The sequence below is a fragment of the Silene latifolia genome, chromosome 11, assembly GCF_048544455.1.
Source record: "Silene latifolia isolate original U9 population chromosome 11, ASM4854445v1, whole genome shotgun sequence".
NCBI lineage: Eukaryota > Viridiplantae > Streptophyta > Magnoliopsida > Caryophyllales > Caryophyllaceae > Silene > Silene latifolia.
This window is the reverse complement of record NC_133536.1, coordinates 200,090,932-200,108,405: the sequence shown is the minus strand read 5'-3', so window position 1 is coordinate 200,108,405 and position 17,474 is coordinate 200,090,932. Positions and strand designations below refer to the sequence as shown.

At 36.0% G+C, this 17,474-nt stretch overlaps 1 protein-coding gene and 1 long non-coding RNA gene across 2 annotated transcripts; both read left to right on the top strand.

Annotated features, from left to right (window-relative positions):
• The first annotated feature begins 8,638 nt into the window (after positions 1 to 8,638).
• LOC141615305 (uncharacterized) lies at positions 8,639 to 10,841 on the top strand. Its single transcript, XR_012529788.1, has 3 exons — positions 8,639 to 8,802; positions 8,901 to 9,010; positions 10,681 to 10,841. It is a non-coding gene; the product is annotated as an uncharacterized LOC141615305 (long non-coding RNA).
• A 1,050-nt stretch (positions 10,842 to 11,891) lies between these two features.
• On the top strand, positions 11,892 to 17,380 carry LOC141612302 (5-amino-6-(5-phospho-D-ribitylamino)uracil phosphatase, chloroplastic). Its single transcript, XM_074431041.1, has 11 exons — positions 11,892 to 12,166; positions 12,369 to 12,476; positions 12,757 to 12,825; positions 12,968 to 13,072; positions 13,724 to 13,778; positions 14,524 to 14,597; positions 15,054 to 15,137; positions 15,231 to 15,371; positions 15,621 to 15,686; positions 16,483 to 16,592; positions 17,056 to 17,380. Exons 1-11 carry the CDS (start codon positions 12,059 to 12,061, stop codon positions 17,222 to 17,224), a joined length of 1,089 nt encoding a protein of 362 aa, XP_074287142.1. The 5' UTR covers positions 11,892 to 12,058; the 3' UTR covers positions 17,225 to 17,380.
• The last annotated feature ends 94 nt before the right edge of the window (positions 17,381 to 17,474 follow it).

The window sequence follows — 17,474 nt, the reverse complement described above, 5'->3', positions numbered from 1 at the left end:
GGATTTTAGAACCTTTTGATTTCCGTGTTCGACATGGAAATGTATTTTGGATAATGGTTGTATTTTGGATAATGGTGGCTTGGTTTGCAACCCAAGTCACCCGTTTTATCGTATTTTATCCTTGTTCTAAAAATTCGCCTTTATCCGCTTGCTCATAGAAACATATGATCATTCACTTAAAGTGATCTAATAGACAAGCTTAAGGCTTGTATATGATCAATTATAAAGTGTTGATTGAGTTGATGAACTCTCCTAAAGGAATGTCAATCACCAAGTACACTTATCAAATTTAAAACAATTAGTCAACCTATGAGATAGTCCTCCTTATACTTCAAAATCATTATTTGTGTCTCATAAGCTATCTTTGAATCTCTAGTGTATTTATTCTAAAGATAGAGTGGGAGAAAAATGAAGACACAAACAACACCAAGCAAAAATTTGTGTACTTGTGTAAAGGAGATCTATGCAAGAAAGAATGATTTGTATACCTATATAGATAGTATACTCGAATAGATGAGATCTATGGTCTCGAATAGATGATATCTACATGAGAAAAGAGACCAAGTGAAGTAATCAAAAGAATATGTTCTCAAGATAACTACACGAGGAGACCAAAAGAAAGTTTTGGAATAAGAATGACTAATATAAAGTCTTAACAAGAGTTTTGACTAGTTTATGAACAACATTTGACCAATAGTTTCATTATTGATATTTACTTAAGAGCCTAAATGAAACAAAGTTGCATCGTCGAAAATAAATGAGATTTATGACTAAAAGTTGCAAATATTGATATGCCGATATCCACAAGAGCTGAGTTAAGTATTAACCACGCTAATGTCATTACTTAACCTCATTATGAAAATGAAATGGTTAAACCTCCTTTCGAAAAGAGTATTTTTGAGAAGGACGTGTATTAGATATAATTCACATTTAATCTAATGACATAGCCGAGCATCATTATAAAATGAATGAGTTAGAGATTAGAATCTCTTTCCATAAGGTTAAGATTGAAACCTTTTCACAATAGGTATTTTGAAATGATATGATAGGAACATATATGGTTTTATCTTAATAACTTGGCAAAGCAAAAATATATTTCAAATTCTTGAAAAGTTTCGATTCAATAGTCAATTGTGAAACATGTGGAATTAAGTGGGAGTTGGAAATTATCATGTGAAGACATGGAATTTAGTGGGAGAAATCATCTTGTAAAAGTTTATAACTCATTACTCATTGAGAATGACGAGCTAATACTTTCTTTCACAAAGAAGTATTTGAGTTTTCAATTCTGGATGAAAATGGACTATGATGAATCCAATCACATCATGAGATGTTGGATAGGTATTGAGATATACACATCGAATCAACGAGAAACATAGGTTATTCATGTCGATGAAAATGGAATTACCATAAGTAGTCATGGTCGTTCATTGAACTTAAGAATGGTTGATCACATGATTATTAGTTACTAATATTTCCGCCATTAGAATAATCATGCACATGTCCAATAATGAATCATATGCATAAGAGCATGATGATTTATTGGCAAGCCATAGAAGAATCGTCATGTATTTTCGAGGAGAATCCGATGAGCGATTTCAATGTTTAACAGAACACTCTGTTATGTGTCAAGAGGTAACACATATTAAAGTTCGAACACGCGTAAGGATTTATGAAAATCCTAAGCTTTTCAAGCTAAAAGGAGAAATAAGAAGTTTGGAAAGATACTTAGTTGAAATGAGAAGTTACTCAAAACTAATATTTTCTAAAATGCTAGGACTTGTGAGAAGTACTAGGCTAATCATCTTGACAATTGTTGCAAGACTCTACAAAACATATACCTAGTGCATTGTGTGTGAGTGGAGTACTTGATCAGTGCAAGTTATATCATTCACTACAAATTCGTTGGTTATGTGATAAACAACCAGAAAGTTCTTTCAAGATAAAGAACCCAAACCGAGGTTGGGAACCTATATGTGTACTTGGTAAGGTTCATGCTATGAGAGATAACATGAATGTAAAGGAAAATGCGATTAAGAAGTTTGAACACATGGACACATGGTATATTAAACTTCCATTACAATCGTCTGGTGTTTATACACTTACGATATGCATCACAAGGTTGTAATACGATATTGACTACCCGAATGTGATGTCGACATTTGTCGTTTGAGTTATTATTAACTCACCTTATACTTTGTTACATCCAAACGGGTTGTAGAGACAATTGAACCCCGTTACAGTGAACACGGATTAGCATTGTATTCGCCCATAGTTACTTATATGAGGTGACGTCTCGAAGTGACTAGAGTGTGATGCGATTGATGGCAAGTTCAAGTGCCATGAAGTCATATGAGAATGACTAGTCGATCATATAGGCAGACTGTTAGAAACACTTTGTCGGGCCTTATGACCGCTTATAGAGTTCTGGCAAATTTATATAGCCTGGTCGTGGCGAGAGCTACTATAGTATTCTAATGAGTCGATTCTTTTTACTAAAGACTATTCGCCTAAGATGGCACAGTTTCAGATTAACTTTGATTTGTGTTACTACGACCTTCGTAAATGGGGTCAAATGGGCATATTTTGGGTTATGATGGCTGTAGCTAGTCGAAGGGAATGAGTGCGATATGAATTGTCCACCCCTAGTCAGGGTTAAAACAATATCTCAGGGCCACTCGAGGAATAATGAACTGGAAATGCATGGCCACGCTAGGAAGATATCTATGGTAGATAAATCCGGTCAATCAGTTATTCTCCAGATCGAGGAAACCACTCTCGATATGATCACTTACAAGTACGACCTGAAAGACACCTTGCATTGAGTGGGAAATAGTAATAGGACAAGAGAATTGGTGACGCACACTTGTCGAGGACAAGTGGGAGATTGTTGGAATATGTGTCCTCCGACAATAATGCGATCACAACTGTTGATCATGATAATCACATGTTTAAGTCTCATTCTAAAGAATACAATTGGGAATTAATATTTTACTGTCAACTAGTCCACACATATCGGTAATGATTGGCTGACTAGAGTTTGACATTACTGTCGTGCGACGGTGGTGACCAGTTGATCCCCTTAGGTCATACCTAAAGGGTAACACTCTTAATTGATCATTTAATTGATCGTATGACGATACGGGTTAATTAAATTACTTAAAATTGACGAACGATTTTGGAAGTAATATTTACGTGTCTCATTGTAATTTGATTAAATAAGATACGGTCTAAGTAATCGAATTGTTTTATTACTTAGATGAAATTATTGTTTAAGGAAACAATTGCATTTGAATGAATAAATTATTATAAATACAAGATGTTGTGATTTATAATTGGTAAAATATTTTGCTACAAGTAATTATGAATTATTACTAAGTCAATTTTGTATATGACGTATTTTTATTAATGCGTTGATTTTTAATATGTTAAAAATACATAACAATTTTACATGACATGTGACATGTGACAAATTGACAAAGATAAAATGGAATCCATTTTATCTCCATATGACCGAAATTAGGGGTGATATTAGGAAAATATTATGTTGATTAAGTAAGTGGTAAACATAATCATTTGCCTAAACCTAGCCATGCAAACCTAGTGGTTATTGTGAAGAGCACTTTGATCATGCATTGGGCATAAAACCTCCCCCCTTCTACCCGGTTTTGAGAAGAGAAAAACCATGGGGTTTTCTTCTTATTTTTACCTAATATACACTACCAAAAACATTAGTGTATGATATATACATCACACAACTAAAAATAAGAGTTTTTAGTGAGATAAAATCTTCCTCTTTCTCCTCTTCTCTTAGCCGAAAATCAAGAGAACAAAAATAATATTTTGGTCAATTTTATTTAAATTAATATTATTCTAGTAATAATAATATTAATTTTATTAAGTTGTTACCTTGGGTATTAATCCTTGGGAGGGATTCTTTACTTGAATCCTTGTTCATCTATTTAAGGAAGTTCAAGAACAAGTGAGTAGGAGAACTCACTTGTGCCCAAATAATCCGAAATCTTCAATGTAAGATGATGATTTCTTCCTTTATTTTATTATTGTTTGCATGCATAAGATCAACATTTAATTTTATGACTAAATTTAAATCATCACATATATGAATATGTCAAGTAATGAGATATAGATTTCTAACACATTCCACTTTACGTTTCCCGACTCATAGCCACCCACGTAGTGACCAACCGAAACAATAGGATCTAGTTTTGAAATGAGGGATCCTTCTCACCCAAAACTGACCTCCTATTGTACTCATGTCGGGTTCATTTTATTAGACACTCATATGTTCATTTTGGTTCATTGGTTTAGGTTCCAAAATCGTCGCTCTGATACCACTTTGTAACACCCCCTTCTTACCCGGCCAAGGTAATTAGGAAATGTTACCATCTCGGTTTCCCGAGGCAGTGAAATCGGAATTATAATGAAGAAACTTCTTAAAATAAATAATAAGTTTAGTTATTACAACATAAACTAATGAATAAATGTGAACTATACAAATTATAAGTTAACTACCATCTATGTCATCTATACTATGCTACTCGACTCCGAGTCCAAAGCACAGCCCACAACCCCGATCACGTCAACAAGCAAAACCTATACTTAACCTGCTCCCCATATGATCGGAAATATCATATGGATCGACACAGGCTACCCCGAAAATAGGTGACAATTACACAGACAGACAAACGCCACTTTCAATAAATAAAGTGTGACACGACTCGAGTGTGTGAACATGCAACATGACTATGATATGAGTGAACCGCTATCAAACAACCACCACCACGGTATCGGGACACGCCCAGACATACCGACAACCACACTGGTACCGGGACACGCCCAGACATAGCAACAACCACAAACAGGTACCGAGACACGCCCAGACGTACCGGGTTTGGAAGCCAACCGGATCCCCTGCCAGACGTCGTGTCTCAACCACACGAGTCCCTCCATAACTCAAGCCATTAATGTGCACATCCCTCTTGGAGTGGGAAGCTCCAAGAGGCGACCCGAGCGTGAGACGGTCTCTCAACCGCCTCACGTCTCCATAACAACAAGTAAGCCACCAAGTCCTCCGACATACATGACAATACAATAAATGCAAGATGTCGTATAACATGCCAATTACCGACTCATTCAATACAAATGAATGACATATGACTCATTTAAGAATTAGACAAATTATTAAAATTGAGAAGGATAAACCTACCTTTTAGCATTCTTCACAAGCGATCCAAATAATAATAATTTCCCACAAAAACCATCACCTAAATACCATTAATTACAAATAATTACTAACTAATCTAATTACTAATTAATCTAATTAAATTAAATACGAAATTAATAAACAAAAACCCGCCTTGAAACTTTCCCCAAAACCCGTCACATATTTGGTCCATGTAACCACCTAACACCACCATTTCCACCACCAATCCTAGCCACCATACTCACACCCAAAACAGCCGCCGTAACCACCCCCTCTACGGCCGACCACCACCTACGACCTCAACCCTCACAACTCCCATGACCCACAACACTTATACACACATACACATACACATACACATACACATACACATACACATACACATACACACACAACCGCCACCCCCATCGGCGCCGGCCACCGCCGTGGTCTCCCCTGCCCACGATGGGCCCAGTGACCACCCACCACGCAGGCGGCAGCCACCAGCAGCAACAGTAACACCAACGACAACAATAACAACAATCGACACAACACAACAAGTCCGACACCCTCCTTTTACCATCGGTTTCCGACCACCACAACCACCTAACCCACCACCCAAGACCACCACTATGACCTCATCACTCCCCTCAACACAACCCACCCAAGGTCAGCCCAAAACAACCACGAAAGGTGGGTCAAAAATCCGTCTTAAGACGGTCGCACAAAACAGCTATAACAACAATTTAACCCCTATAAAAGTCACGGTCAAACCCCTTTTTGGGCGGTCAACGGTGGTCAAATGATGGGTCAACGTCGGTCGAGGTCGAGGCGGGTCAACAATATTAATTAAATAATATATAAATAAGTTTAAGACGGTTTTTACCTTACGATCTCGAGGCGGAGAGACAAAATCTCCATTTTCTTTCTTCTCTCTTCTCTCATGATTTTGGTGGATTTTGTTGGATTATGAAAGGATAAGGTTGGTGGGTGGATAAGGATGGAGGGTATATGTATATGGGTAGTTAGTATGGTACCGTATATATACATGTATCGTATTTATTATTATTATTATTATTATTATTATTATTATTATTATTATTATTATTATTATTATTATTATTATTATTTAAAGGATGCGCGCAGATATCATTAAAATAAAAATAAAAGTTTACATGAAATTGGTGGGGAGCCGAGAGACAATCTGGGCTCCCACACCCTTAGCAACAGCAAAGCTAAGTCAAGTAAAAATGTAAGCGGCCACCCGAGCCCCCGCATCCTGAGATACCGAGAATTTCTGGATCCGCTTGAACAAGGCAACAACATCCGAATCCAGCTCCCCAAGTGATGAGAAAGAGAAGGGAAGGAAACCATAACCCGCTGCCGCGCACAAATCCCCGTACTTAGCACACTTACGCTGAGCAGCATCAGCAACAACTAAAATTTTAAGGTTACAGTGGAGGTTATATTAATATTTTTAATATTTTAATATCCTAATATATATGCTATTTCACTCGAATGCATTTTGGGCTTAGCTTGAATAGTGATTAGTGTTCAAGCTCCAAGAGTGGTTAGTGTACAAACTCTTTTCTAACCTGTGTTGAAATTCAATTATGAGATATTGGCTTGGGGGGATCCCAGGATTTGAACATATGACATCTTGGTCAGGCTGGCTCTGATATCATGTGAGAAGACTGTCAAAACCTTAAGGTTATAGTTGAGGTTCAATCATTATCTTAGATGTTGTTTGGCTTTACTTGTGCAAAATAGATTTTCGTTTTTAAAAGGAGTTTATTTACAAGCTACTTTTTGGAAAAGTTTTTGTTGTTTGGCCATAATTTTGTAAAAGCGGTTTCTTATAAAATTTATATGTTTGACCTAACAACTTCCATTCAGCTATTTTTTTTTTTTTTTTTTGCTTTTTTCATTAACCATGTTATTTGTAGATTCATCAGCTGAATAAAATAAACGTTTAAAAATTTTATGTAATCACTCGTCAATTATACTAAAACTATATAATTATCCTTCAATTTACTCTGTATGACTTTACACACCCTTTTCAAATCAAAATTATGCCAACCAATATTGTGTGAGGAGAGAAGCAAATCAAAACTATAATTTTACATACCCTGATACTTTAACGGTGTACGTGAGAGGAAAGAAGCAAATATTGTATAGAGAAGAGAAAAAGTGAAGGTACAACATGTATAAAAAAAATAATGGTTTTCTAGAGAAAAAAAGTGCGTAAGTATACTTATTTCTAGAGAAAAAATAATGGTTTTCTAGAGAAAAATAACGGTTTTCTAGACAAAATACCTACTTCTACTTTTAGGGTAATGAGTTTTTGACTTCTTAAAATTAGTTTTAAAACTCCGTAATTTAAGGTGTTTGGCCTAGGTATTACTTTTTCAGTTCCAAAAACACTTTTTAAGTTTGGCCAACCAGCACCTTAATATCCTAATACTTATTGCTTTTTATATTACATCTCCAATTGTTTTTTTTTTTGGTGCAAAAGAGGGGAAAAAATCCCCGACAAATAAAATAAACTAGCTAGAAACTAATCGAGGGAATGCGACTCCCAGCAAGTCTTCTCTTAAGATAGCTCGAAGGCCATCAGGTGGCTCATCTCCAATTGTATGTGTAGATATCTCAGGAGGAACCGAGGAGGGATGTACAGCTTGTCAGGCCGACTTCTGTTGACACACGCAAACAAGTTGGGCCCCGTGCAACACCCGTCAAAAGTATGTAATTGACGAGTCGGGCTTTCAAATTTACTCGACCTTGAGAGCCTCTCATTTGTATGCACCTGCGTTCCAATAATCGATGTCCAATATGCATATGTCATTTAGTTATCCCTCACACTCACTTCAATGTCTAAGTGTTTTGGAATTAAACTTGGTTAAAGATCCAGAGATCTCGAAAACTCATCCCCCCGGCTGCTATGGGCTAACAAAGTTTATCCTCACTTAACCCATGTGTAACACCCCGTAAATTTGAATACCTTTATTATATTTTAAGAGTAATATTTTAATCTATTTTAATTTAATATTAATTTATTTGAAATAAAATTTATTTGATAAAATATAACTTTATTTTATTTTGAAGAAATGTAATCATTTTTGATAGTTTAGAAATGTTTAAAAGTGATTTAAACTATATTTAAACATTTTCCTTTGTTAAAATAGATTTCGGATAAAAGTCGTAAAATTGGGATTTTCCCATTTCTTACGGTCGTTGGGTAAACGAGTTTGGATATTGGGTATATGAGTACTTAATCTTTTAGTAAAATCGTGTTTAAGAACTTTACTTTTCTCGGAAATCGCGTTCGACGAATATTTCTAATTTCCGTCGAAACGAACCAAAACGTAAACAAATGACCCATCTCCCCATGTTTTTGGCTGGCCACCTACCCTCCATTTGTCCCCTCTTCCAATTTTCATTTCCTCCATAACTCAATTTATCTCCTCCTTCTCTCAAACACCAAAAACCCACTAAAAATCCTCCTTACAATCCCTAAATCCACCATAAATCCTTCATTTCTCCACCAATTTGCATAAAAATTATATATTTGGAATCCTCTTTTCATCCTTCATCTACTAGTAAGCTTTATTTTCATTTCCCCCAATTTTTGTTTAAGACACTTTTTTTTAGGGTTTCGAATTTAAACTTAATAATTGTGTTTTTGTTGTTCTTATAGGTGAAGAATTTGAAGATGAGTTAGGTGACTCATATGTTGTTGAAGATGAAGAGTAATTTTGGGTTTTAGAAGCTTTCTCAAGTTATTATTTGTCTCTTTGCTAGCTTAAGGTAACTATTCCGAGTTACTCGACGAATTAATGTCACATTAGTAGTTGTATTTGTTGTTTGTTGTTGTTTGTTGTTGTTTGAGACGATCTTGTTGATAAATGAATGAATGGAGTAAGATGAGTATGCTTATGTTTAATTTATGTTACCCATTTGTATATTATTGTTTGGAACAAATTTGGATGATGAATTATGTGGTGTGACAAGTCCGTGTTTTGGCTGGAACGCGTCAGTACCAGACCAAGACGGTTTCCAATGTTTCCAAAAATATGACAGATTGAACGGCGTCGAAAAATTAGGTGGTTTAGCCACTTGAATCACTCAATTCGAAGTCCGTATGAGTAAATGGCGTCGTTTTATCGATAAAATTTATAGAAAAGTTTACCCTTGTGTGAGACGGTTATTTATGCTAGTTTATTATGCGAGAATTTTGTGGAATTAGTTATTTTGTAAGTTGGAATATATTTTCTTATGTTAGTAGTCTTTCACATGATAGAAATTGGAAATGGCATGAGAATGATATTGTGATGAATTTTGTGATTTGGGCCAAAGTAGGCCAAGACTCGAGTGGGCAGTTGACCGAACGAGTTTGGTCAAACTAGGTTTAAACCGGTCAGCCTCGATTTGACCGATGACCCGTCGCGGGACTAGGGTCGAGGATTTGTCTTTGAGTATGATTGTCTTTTCACATGTTGGTTGTTGGATGCTTTGGATGTCTTATGCTTGAGTCTTGTTGCCTCTTTGCCATTTTAGCTTGTTCTCATGGATTATGGTACTGTTGGTTAGCTGGAATTTGGATTATTATTGATATTGGAGATATTGTTGGATTGTCAGCTGAATATGCTCTTGCATAGCCTTTCATATGCTAGGGTGTGTATGATCATTTGTGTGTGCAAGTTTGGACTCTTTGCCCTCTTATGGTTAATTGGGTGTCCTACTTGTCTTGTCTGGCGTGGGCTAAAGTATTCAAGCTGGGACTAGGTCCTAGGTGTGTATTTCGGCCTTCGTCATAGATAGGCCATTATAGTCTTTGACGAGTGTATGTTTGCGGCTTAATAGCCTTTGTGTCTTAGCTTGGTGGGTTTATATCCAAGTTAGGGCATGACCTCCTGACGTACTCGTAGAAGTATGTGGTCAGCTTAAGTACTAGCCAACCCTTTGGTGGACTCCTTAGGGGCACTCATGTGTGTGATCATGGGTCTTGGATGCGGTATTTTCCGCATGTCGCTAGGTCTGCGCAGGTTTAGGACTAGGGTGTTTACCTTACCTCGTGGTATAGACTCGAGTTACAGAGTGACTATTGACCGTCCTAAGAACTTATGCCTGTCTCTAGATATATTGTCCTTTCTTGTTTGATGATTCTATGAATCATAGAAGGTGAGATGCAAGCCGGCTATGGTTGATAGAGTTTGGATTCCTGGATGATATGTGATTCACATGATAGTGTAGTATGAGTCGGTCTAGTATTCACATGCTAGGACTATGTGTTGTTTTATTGTTGTTCACATGATGAGTACAATTGTCTAGCATCTATATGCTAAGGCTATGTGTTATTCATATTCATATTCTTATATTTACATGTTATATTAATTATGACATTTCGTGGCTGGGAGAACTCGGAGTTACTCCCCACTGACTGTGGCTTTCGTATTTGTATAAAATGCGATTGACAGGTAGGTGATGCATATATGGGGTACATGGACGAGCTAGCGAGCAAAGTAACCTTGAGACCTAGATTGACTTTATTTTATTGTGACCCTTAAACACTTTTTATGTTATATACTTTTTAGGGACATATGTCTCCCTTTATCATATTTGGGTTGTATAACTTTGTTTCGCGACTTTAGCGATATTTTATTATGAGATTTATTTTAGACCTTGCATGTTTGACACCTTCCCATTTGGATACTTTTATAACAGGTTCAGGTTTTAAAAATTACAGGTTTTTACCCAAATGAACCTATTACAAACATATCCATGCAGTTTTATTCTAGAATTACGTGTTTATTTTTCCGCAATGAATGAGGGTGTCACACCATGGATCAATATTCCTTCGAGGCTCATTCGAGCCTCACCAAAATCGAGCAATTATGGAACAAAGCTCATCAATGAGACTATCAGGGTCATAAACATGCTCATAATGTAAGTGGGGATGACCGGTAACAACTCCAATCAATACCCTCGACCCTCTTGTGTTTTTTTCCCTATAAATGATCCTTTACGTCGACAAACACGACTTTTTTAGATCCGCCAATGATAATGGGTATGCCTATGTATTTCTCATGTTTCTCGACTTCACGAACTCCCAACACCGACTTCACATTTTCTGTCATCGCAATATGCACATTTTTGCTAAAGACAACTTCAGATTCATCATAATTAATTTTCTGTTCATAAGCTCTTTCATATTTGCTAATTATGTTAGCAATCACCGAGCATTTCCTTATATCGGCCCTAGCAAACAGTATACTAACTTCGGAGAAAAATTAAATGTGAAATACCATCAAGTTTTTTAAATCAAAGATTGACTCCTAGTCTCAATAAACTAACAACATATCGACTTAGATTCTATCATAAGAAGTTAATCGTTCTTTCAGCTTCATTCAACCCAAATCCGAACTAAAACCCGCCTCAACAAAAATAAAAAATTTCCAACATAGGTTGGCTACAAATGTGCCAAGTAATTGTGTTGGATAATACATTGTTGGACTTACATTCATGGGCCATAGACTTAAAAATGTTCAAACTTCAAACATATATTTACTCTAGCCATAGCCCAATATACACCACACTAAGCATATTACACTTGATCAAAACAATGATTCCTTTTTCTAATGCAAGAAAAACTAAAAATAAGACTAGATAAAGGAAAGGTGGGAAATACATGACTAATTAAATTAGCAAAAAATAAAAATAAAAATATCAGACCATTTTATAATTGAGGATAAAAAATTCCTTTCCCAACAAAAATAAAATAAAATATATTAAAATAAACTCAAGATTTTGCAGAATTTGTTTTGAGAAAGAAGGGTTGGTTATAGAGAGAAAAAAATGGAGTGTTGTAATATTATTAGAGGTTCAGCTATAGTTCCTTCTTGTAGACCTTCATCTTCTTCTGGGTTTTTTGAGTCTCAATTTTCCAACAACCTTAAATTCTCGGTAATTTATATCTTTCTGTTTTATTCTTTTGGTTTTATGTTGTACTCAATCCGTCACGCTCATTTGTTTACGTTTGATTAAAATACGGCACATAAAGAGTAGGATAAGATAGGTAAATAAATGATTGAGACGGAGGGAGTATAATTTTTGTTGTTATTGGGTGAATTTATGAATATGGTTTTATTTTGTTTGATTAATACAGAGATTAAACAGGCAGAATCAAATTAAAAGACGTTTAGTGATTAGAAATGCTTGTGGTTTTGATCAAAATGGGCTTCCTTTCCTCCCTGGCAAATTTTTTATGGAAGAGGTGAGTGTTTTTTTTAATTTTTTTTTAATGTAATTTAGTTGTATTTGTGTGTTTTAATGTGAATTTTAGTGGGTTTTGGTTGGAAATTTGTATGGTTTTAGCTTTGTTTTAAGTTTGTGATTTTCATGGATTAGGTAGTTTATGGTATGAAGCTGAAAGTTTTGAGCTTTATGGCTAGTTTGATGAGTTCTTGTTGTTTGTTATTATTTCATTAGGAATTCATTGTGTGGTATGTGTTTAATTTGTGGTCGATTTGAAACGATGTAATTTGTGGTTTTAGGCAATTGGAGCTGAATATGGAGAAGGTTTTGAAACTTTTAGACCGGATGGACCTTTAAAAGTCGATGTGGTATGAATCTTTGAATGAATAAATACGTCTTGAATGCTTATATTAAGACGAGAACACTTTAAATTATGGTCGAAAATCTTTCCTAGGTCAGTGATTGACTCATATAGTCATGTTTTTATGGCATTTACCTTGTCTGTGTTAGGATTTTCTGAATGACCGTTTACAAGAAGGCTTTCTTCAAAGAATACGCTATGCAATGAAACCGGATGAAGCATTTGGACTTATCTTCTCGTGGGATAATGTCGTGGTAAGTTCATTTGAAAGCCTTCTGCTTTCTTCATATGCTGTTGCCTTTTGTATATGAACCATTGTGTTGCCGTTTCAGTTGTTGTTGGGTGAAATAGAATACTTGTAGGTGTAGCCTCCACAAATTGTGCAGAAGTGATAGTTCATCAGTAAGTTTGGAATTTATGTAATCTCGAAAGGACACTATACTAGCAAGTACATACTAGTTTAAAACAATTCATTTTGCATTGGTACTGCATTTTGTTTGCTTAGTTGAGGTAGCATGCAGAGATAATCTACATCCGTGCACAATAACTGTAGAGTTTCTCTTGCAAGTTGCAACCGTGAAGAGTCTCTTCCGAAGGAAAGGTTCCATGTAGTTGCCTACTCCTCGTGCCTTTTGTTAGTCATATCTATACACATCTACAATTCACATTTAGGACAAAGTTATTGAAAAGAAAAATATTTCACATACATACTGCGTAAAACTACTTGGAGGAGAAAGCTGAATTAGAACCCCATTATCTTAGCTAGAAACTGAGTTCCATAGCTAATTAGCTGATCAACTTGAATGGAGTGCTGAACTATCTACATGGTGTTAAATGTGATTCTGTTTTGATAAAAATACTTGCTTTCCTCTATTTTCAATCTAATGCTTCTTGTATATTTTCAGTCTGATACTCGAGCATTGAAGTTGAATGCGTGGAGACAGCTTGCTTCTGAAGAAGGTATTCAATGACTATGTGCCATATCCTTATTCTTTATGTTTCTAGTTGAAAACTCGTGCCTTTCATCCTCTCCTTTATTGAGGAGAGAAGAGGATTTACGTAAGTCTACATACTTTTCTGTTGTCTTGTCCATTTTCTGTGCTGGGATCCTGAAGAGTTCCATTTGCATGCGAACAAGCTCAACTGATCAAGTATAGAACTCTGCTTTCATGTAGACTCAATGTTTTAAATCTCTAGATGATTACTGTTATAAGTGAACCTCCACTTGGCGTACCATTGCACAATTTATCGTCCTTCACAGTCTCCTCTGAGTGACTAAAATCACTAGATGCTCTCTTTCACAAACTTCTTTTCATATTACTTAGTTTAACTCTTCTGCCTCTAGGGTGTTGACAGTTGGAATTTACTCCCTTCGTCCCAATCATTTGTTTACCTTTTTTATTCTTTGTGAAGGGCATTTTAATCAAAGGTAAACAAATGATTGGGAGAAAGGGAATAGTATTTTGTGTTGGCTGACAGGCTGAGATAGTTGCTGCATTATTGATTTATTCTGTGAATATTTCTATTGCAAATTGTAATGAAGGCATGAAGCTGATTCCTTGACGTCTCTCTTTCCCGGTAGACGTAGAAGTGATAGAACCACTGCTTTAGATCACTAGATGATTACTTTGTGCACAATACCATTTGAATGCAATTATGTGATACAGTCGTTTAGTGAATACGACATTCCTTTCTTGTTTTACAGGAAAAGAACTTCCTGAGGATGCTAGTACCCAAAGACTGATGCTTTACTCAGACCCTGACTATGTGCTGAATAAGGTCTGATAATTGCTTAAGCTATACTCGTATTTATCATCATGTTGAATACTTGTTGATATTACTAATTACTTGTCAGGGGTTTATACATAACTAGTTATATCCTCTTATAGTTGCATTCATTCAAATTTTCTGTTAACTAGCATTATAGAACTAATAATCACCTCTTTTTTTTTCTTCGCCTTCATTATCTAGTATTTTAATTGATCTTGGCTAAATAAGCCTGTCTACTGAGCAAATATGAATGTCTGGCTACAAAGCCGGGTACATTTTCCCGTAGTGTATATTCCACTACACAAGAGAATCGCTGAACTGTGGTGATTTCTGGACGATCGAATGTTGTTTTGTGCTTTAAATTGTGTGTTCAAAATAGTGTCTAAAGGGATGATAAAATTGCGCATAGAAAATATGATCCTGCTGATGAGCAAATATTGTTTTAACACTCTTTAATTCTATCAGATTTTGAATTGGGAGAAATCAGAGAGTGACGTGGATTTTTTGAAGCTTAAACTTTCACAATTTTATCATGAGAATCTTCTCAAGGTAAGCGGTTTAACTTGTGGATTATTTGTGCTTGTGCTTGTTTCCATATAAGTTGGTATAACTATTAACAACGTATAACGTAATTGTGTTTAGCTTGACAAACCTTTGGAGGGCTTGGAAGAATGGCTGGAGGCAGTATCAACTGCTCGTATACCTTGCGCAATTGTTTCAAGTTTTGATAGGAAAAACATGGTTGAAGCCTTGGAGAGGATGAGAATTAAAAAATATTTTCAGGTAACAGATTTACCTTAGCATGGTACTTCCTGTTGTTTAGTGCTGAAAGGCGAAAACAAATTGTAATGAAGGCCGAAAGAATACCAAGCTAGTATGAAAATGAAAGTGGTTTTTTTTGCTAACTCGTCTGTTGAAAAAGATTGCTTGTATTTGTGTAACTTATCCTTTGAAAAAGAGTACTTTTTTTATTGTTGGGGAACTTGCACGATAAATCTGCACTAGCCATTAATCATATAATCGGCCTGACAGGCAATTGTGAGTGAAGAAGATGGCATGGAGGCAATGGCACATAGATTTCTCTCTGCTGCTGTGAAGGTTAGAATTCCTTATGATACATACTTCACTTATGCTTTACTGTTGAACTGTGTATCCACCAATTTTAATTTAGGACAATATGTATCACATTAAGCTGTAACTAGACTCGATAATCATAGTTGCCATGTTATAGCCACTTAGAGGTGTAACTTTTATTTTTAAGGGATATTCTCTCGTGTACCCCTTAACTTTTTCATTTTCTATGATATACCCTTCTTTTCATGCAAAAAAACTTTGACCGTCAATAACTCTTGGCTACAAGTTCAGAATACGATAAAACTTTTTTTCCAAATTGTCTGTCTTTAAGAGGTCTTCCGTTTGAAAAAAAATTCACCGACGTCTCAACTTGTAGTCGGAATTATGGTCGGTCAAAGTTTATTTGTTAAAAAATGTTTGACCAACGATAACTACCGGCTACGAGTTCAAAAAGCGGTGAATTTTTTTTTCAAATTGAAGGCCTTGACGAGATAATTGGTTTGAAAAAAAAATTACCGTTTTCTGAACTCGTAACAGAGAATTATTGTCGGTCAGTTTTTTTGCAAAAAACGAGGGTACACCATAGAAAACGAAAAAGTTCGGGGGTACACGAGAGAATATCCCTATTTTTAATTTTGATCGTTTTCGATTTACTTTAACCCAAACAATCATGGTGTACTAAATTTGTGCATAGATTACCATTTTACTGTACAGATGGTACTATCTCAATGTCCCATTTATGCGCTCTACATCCAGTTGCCTGTTTTCTTGGATAACGTAGGCACGTTGATTGATTTCCACATTGATGACTTCTTTGCAGTTGGATAGGAAGCCTTCAAAGTGTGTGGTCTTTGAGGATGACCCAAGAGGCGTCACTGCTGCTCACAACTGTACGATGATGGCTATAGCTCTGATTGGTGCTCACCCTGCGTATGTCTCTTATACCACTATGCTTATTTCAAGTAACCCGTTTTGTAAGTGTTGAAACTTTGGTGAAGTCTAGCTACATCGAGCAGGAAAACTTGCACCTGATATTCCGGTATATGGAGTTCGTACCCTTCATTGTTTATAGTGAATAGCATGGTGGCAGAAAGAATGCATCACCGCTTTCATTGGTAGATGCAGAGAGAGAGAGAGCTAAAAGGGCCAGGAAGGGGTAGAAGGATATTAAAAAATTCGCAACGTTTGTTCAAAAGTATAGAAAATGCACGAAATTTGTCAGTTGATTCCATTTGATATCTGAAATTGTCGATTTCTGGCTCGCCATTGGCCCTCTCATTGATTTTATTAAATAACATGTGTTGCTGGAACTCTGGAAGCATTAATCTCCCTTTTCATTGATTCCGCCATTGATTTTTTTTTTTTTAAATTTGGTGTCCGTTGGCTTGTGCAGATATGATTTAGTGCAGGCTGATCTTGCAGTTGGTAGCTTCAGCGAGCTCTCAGTGATAAATCTTCGTAGATTATTTGCACACAAGGGCTCTAATTTCATGGACTTGCAAAAGCAAATTGCTGAAAAAAGCCCCCGGAAAAGAAGGCTTACTACCGATACCATTTTCTAGTTCAGTTGCCTGATTCAATTACAAACTCGACTTCTATTTGCTCCTGTACCGTGCTAGTTCTGTAGTAGAATACTAGAATGTCTGTATAAACATTGTTCCGGATCGCCTTTCAGGTACATTACAAGTTTAAACAAAACATTCTCTCTTTTGTTTCGCTTTTCCATTTTCCCCAATTTTCTAGCATGTGTACTTATATAGCCTTTTCTACGGGATTCCGTGTCAAGCGTGTATATAACACGGCATATACTCC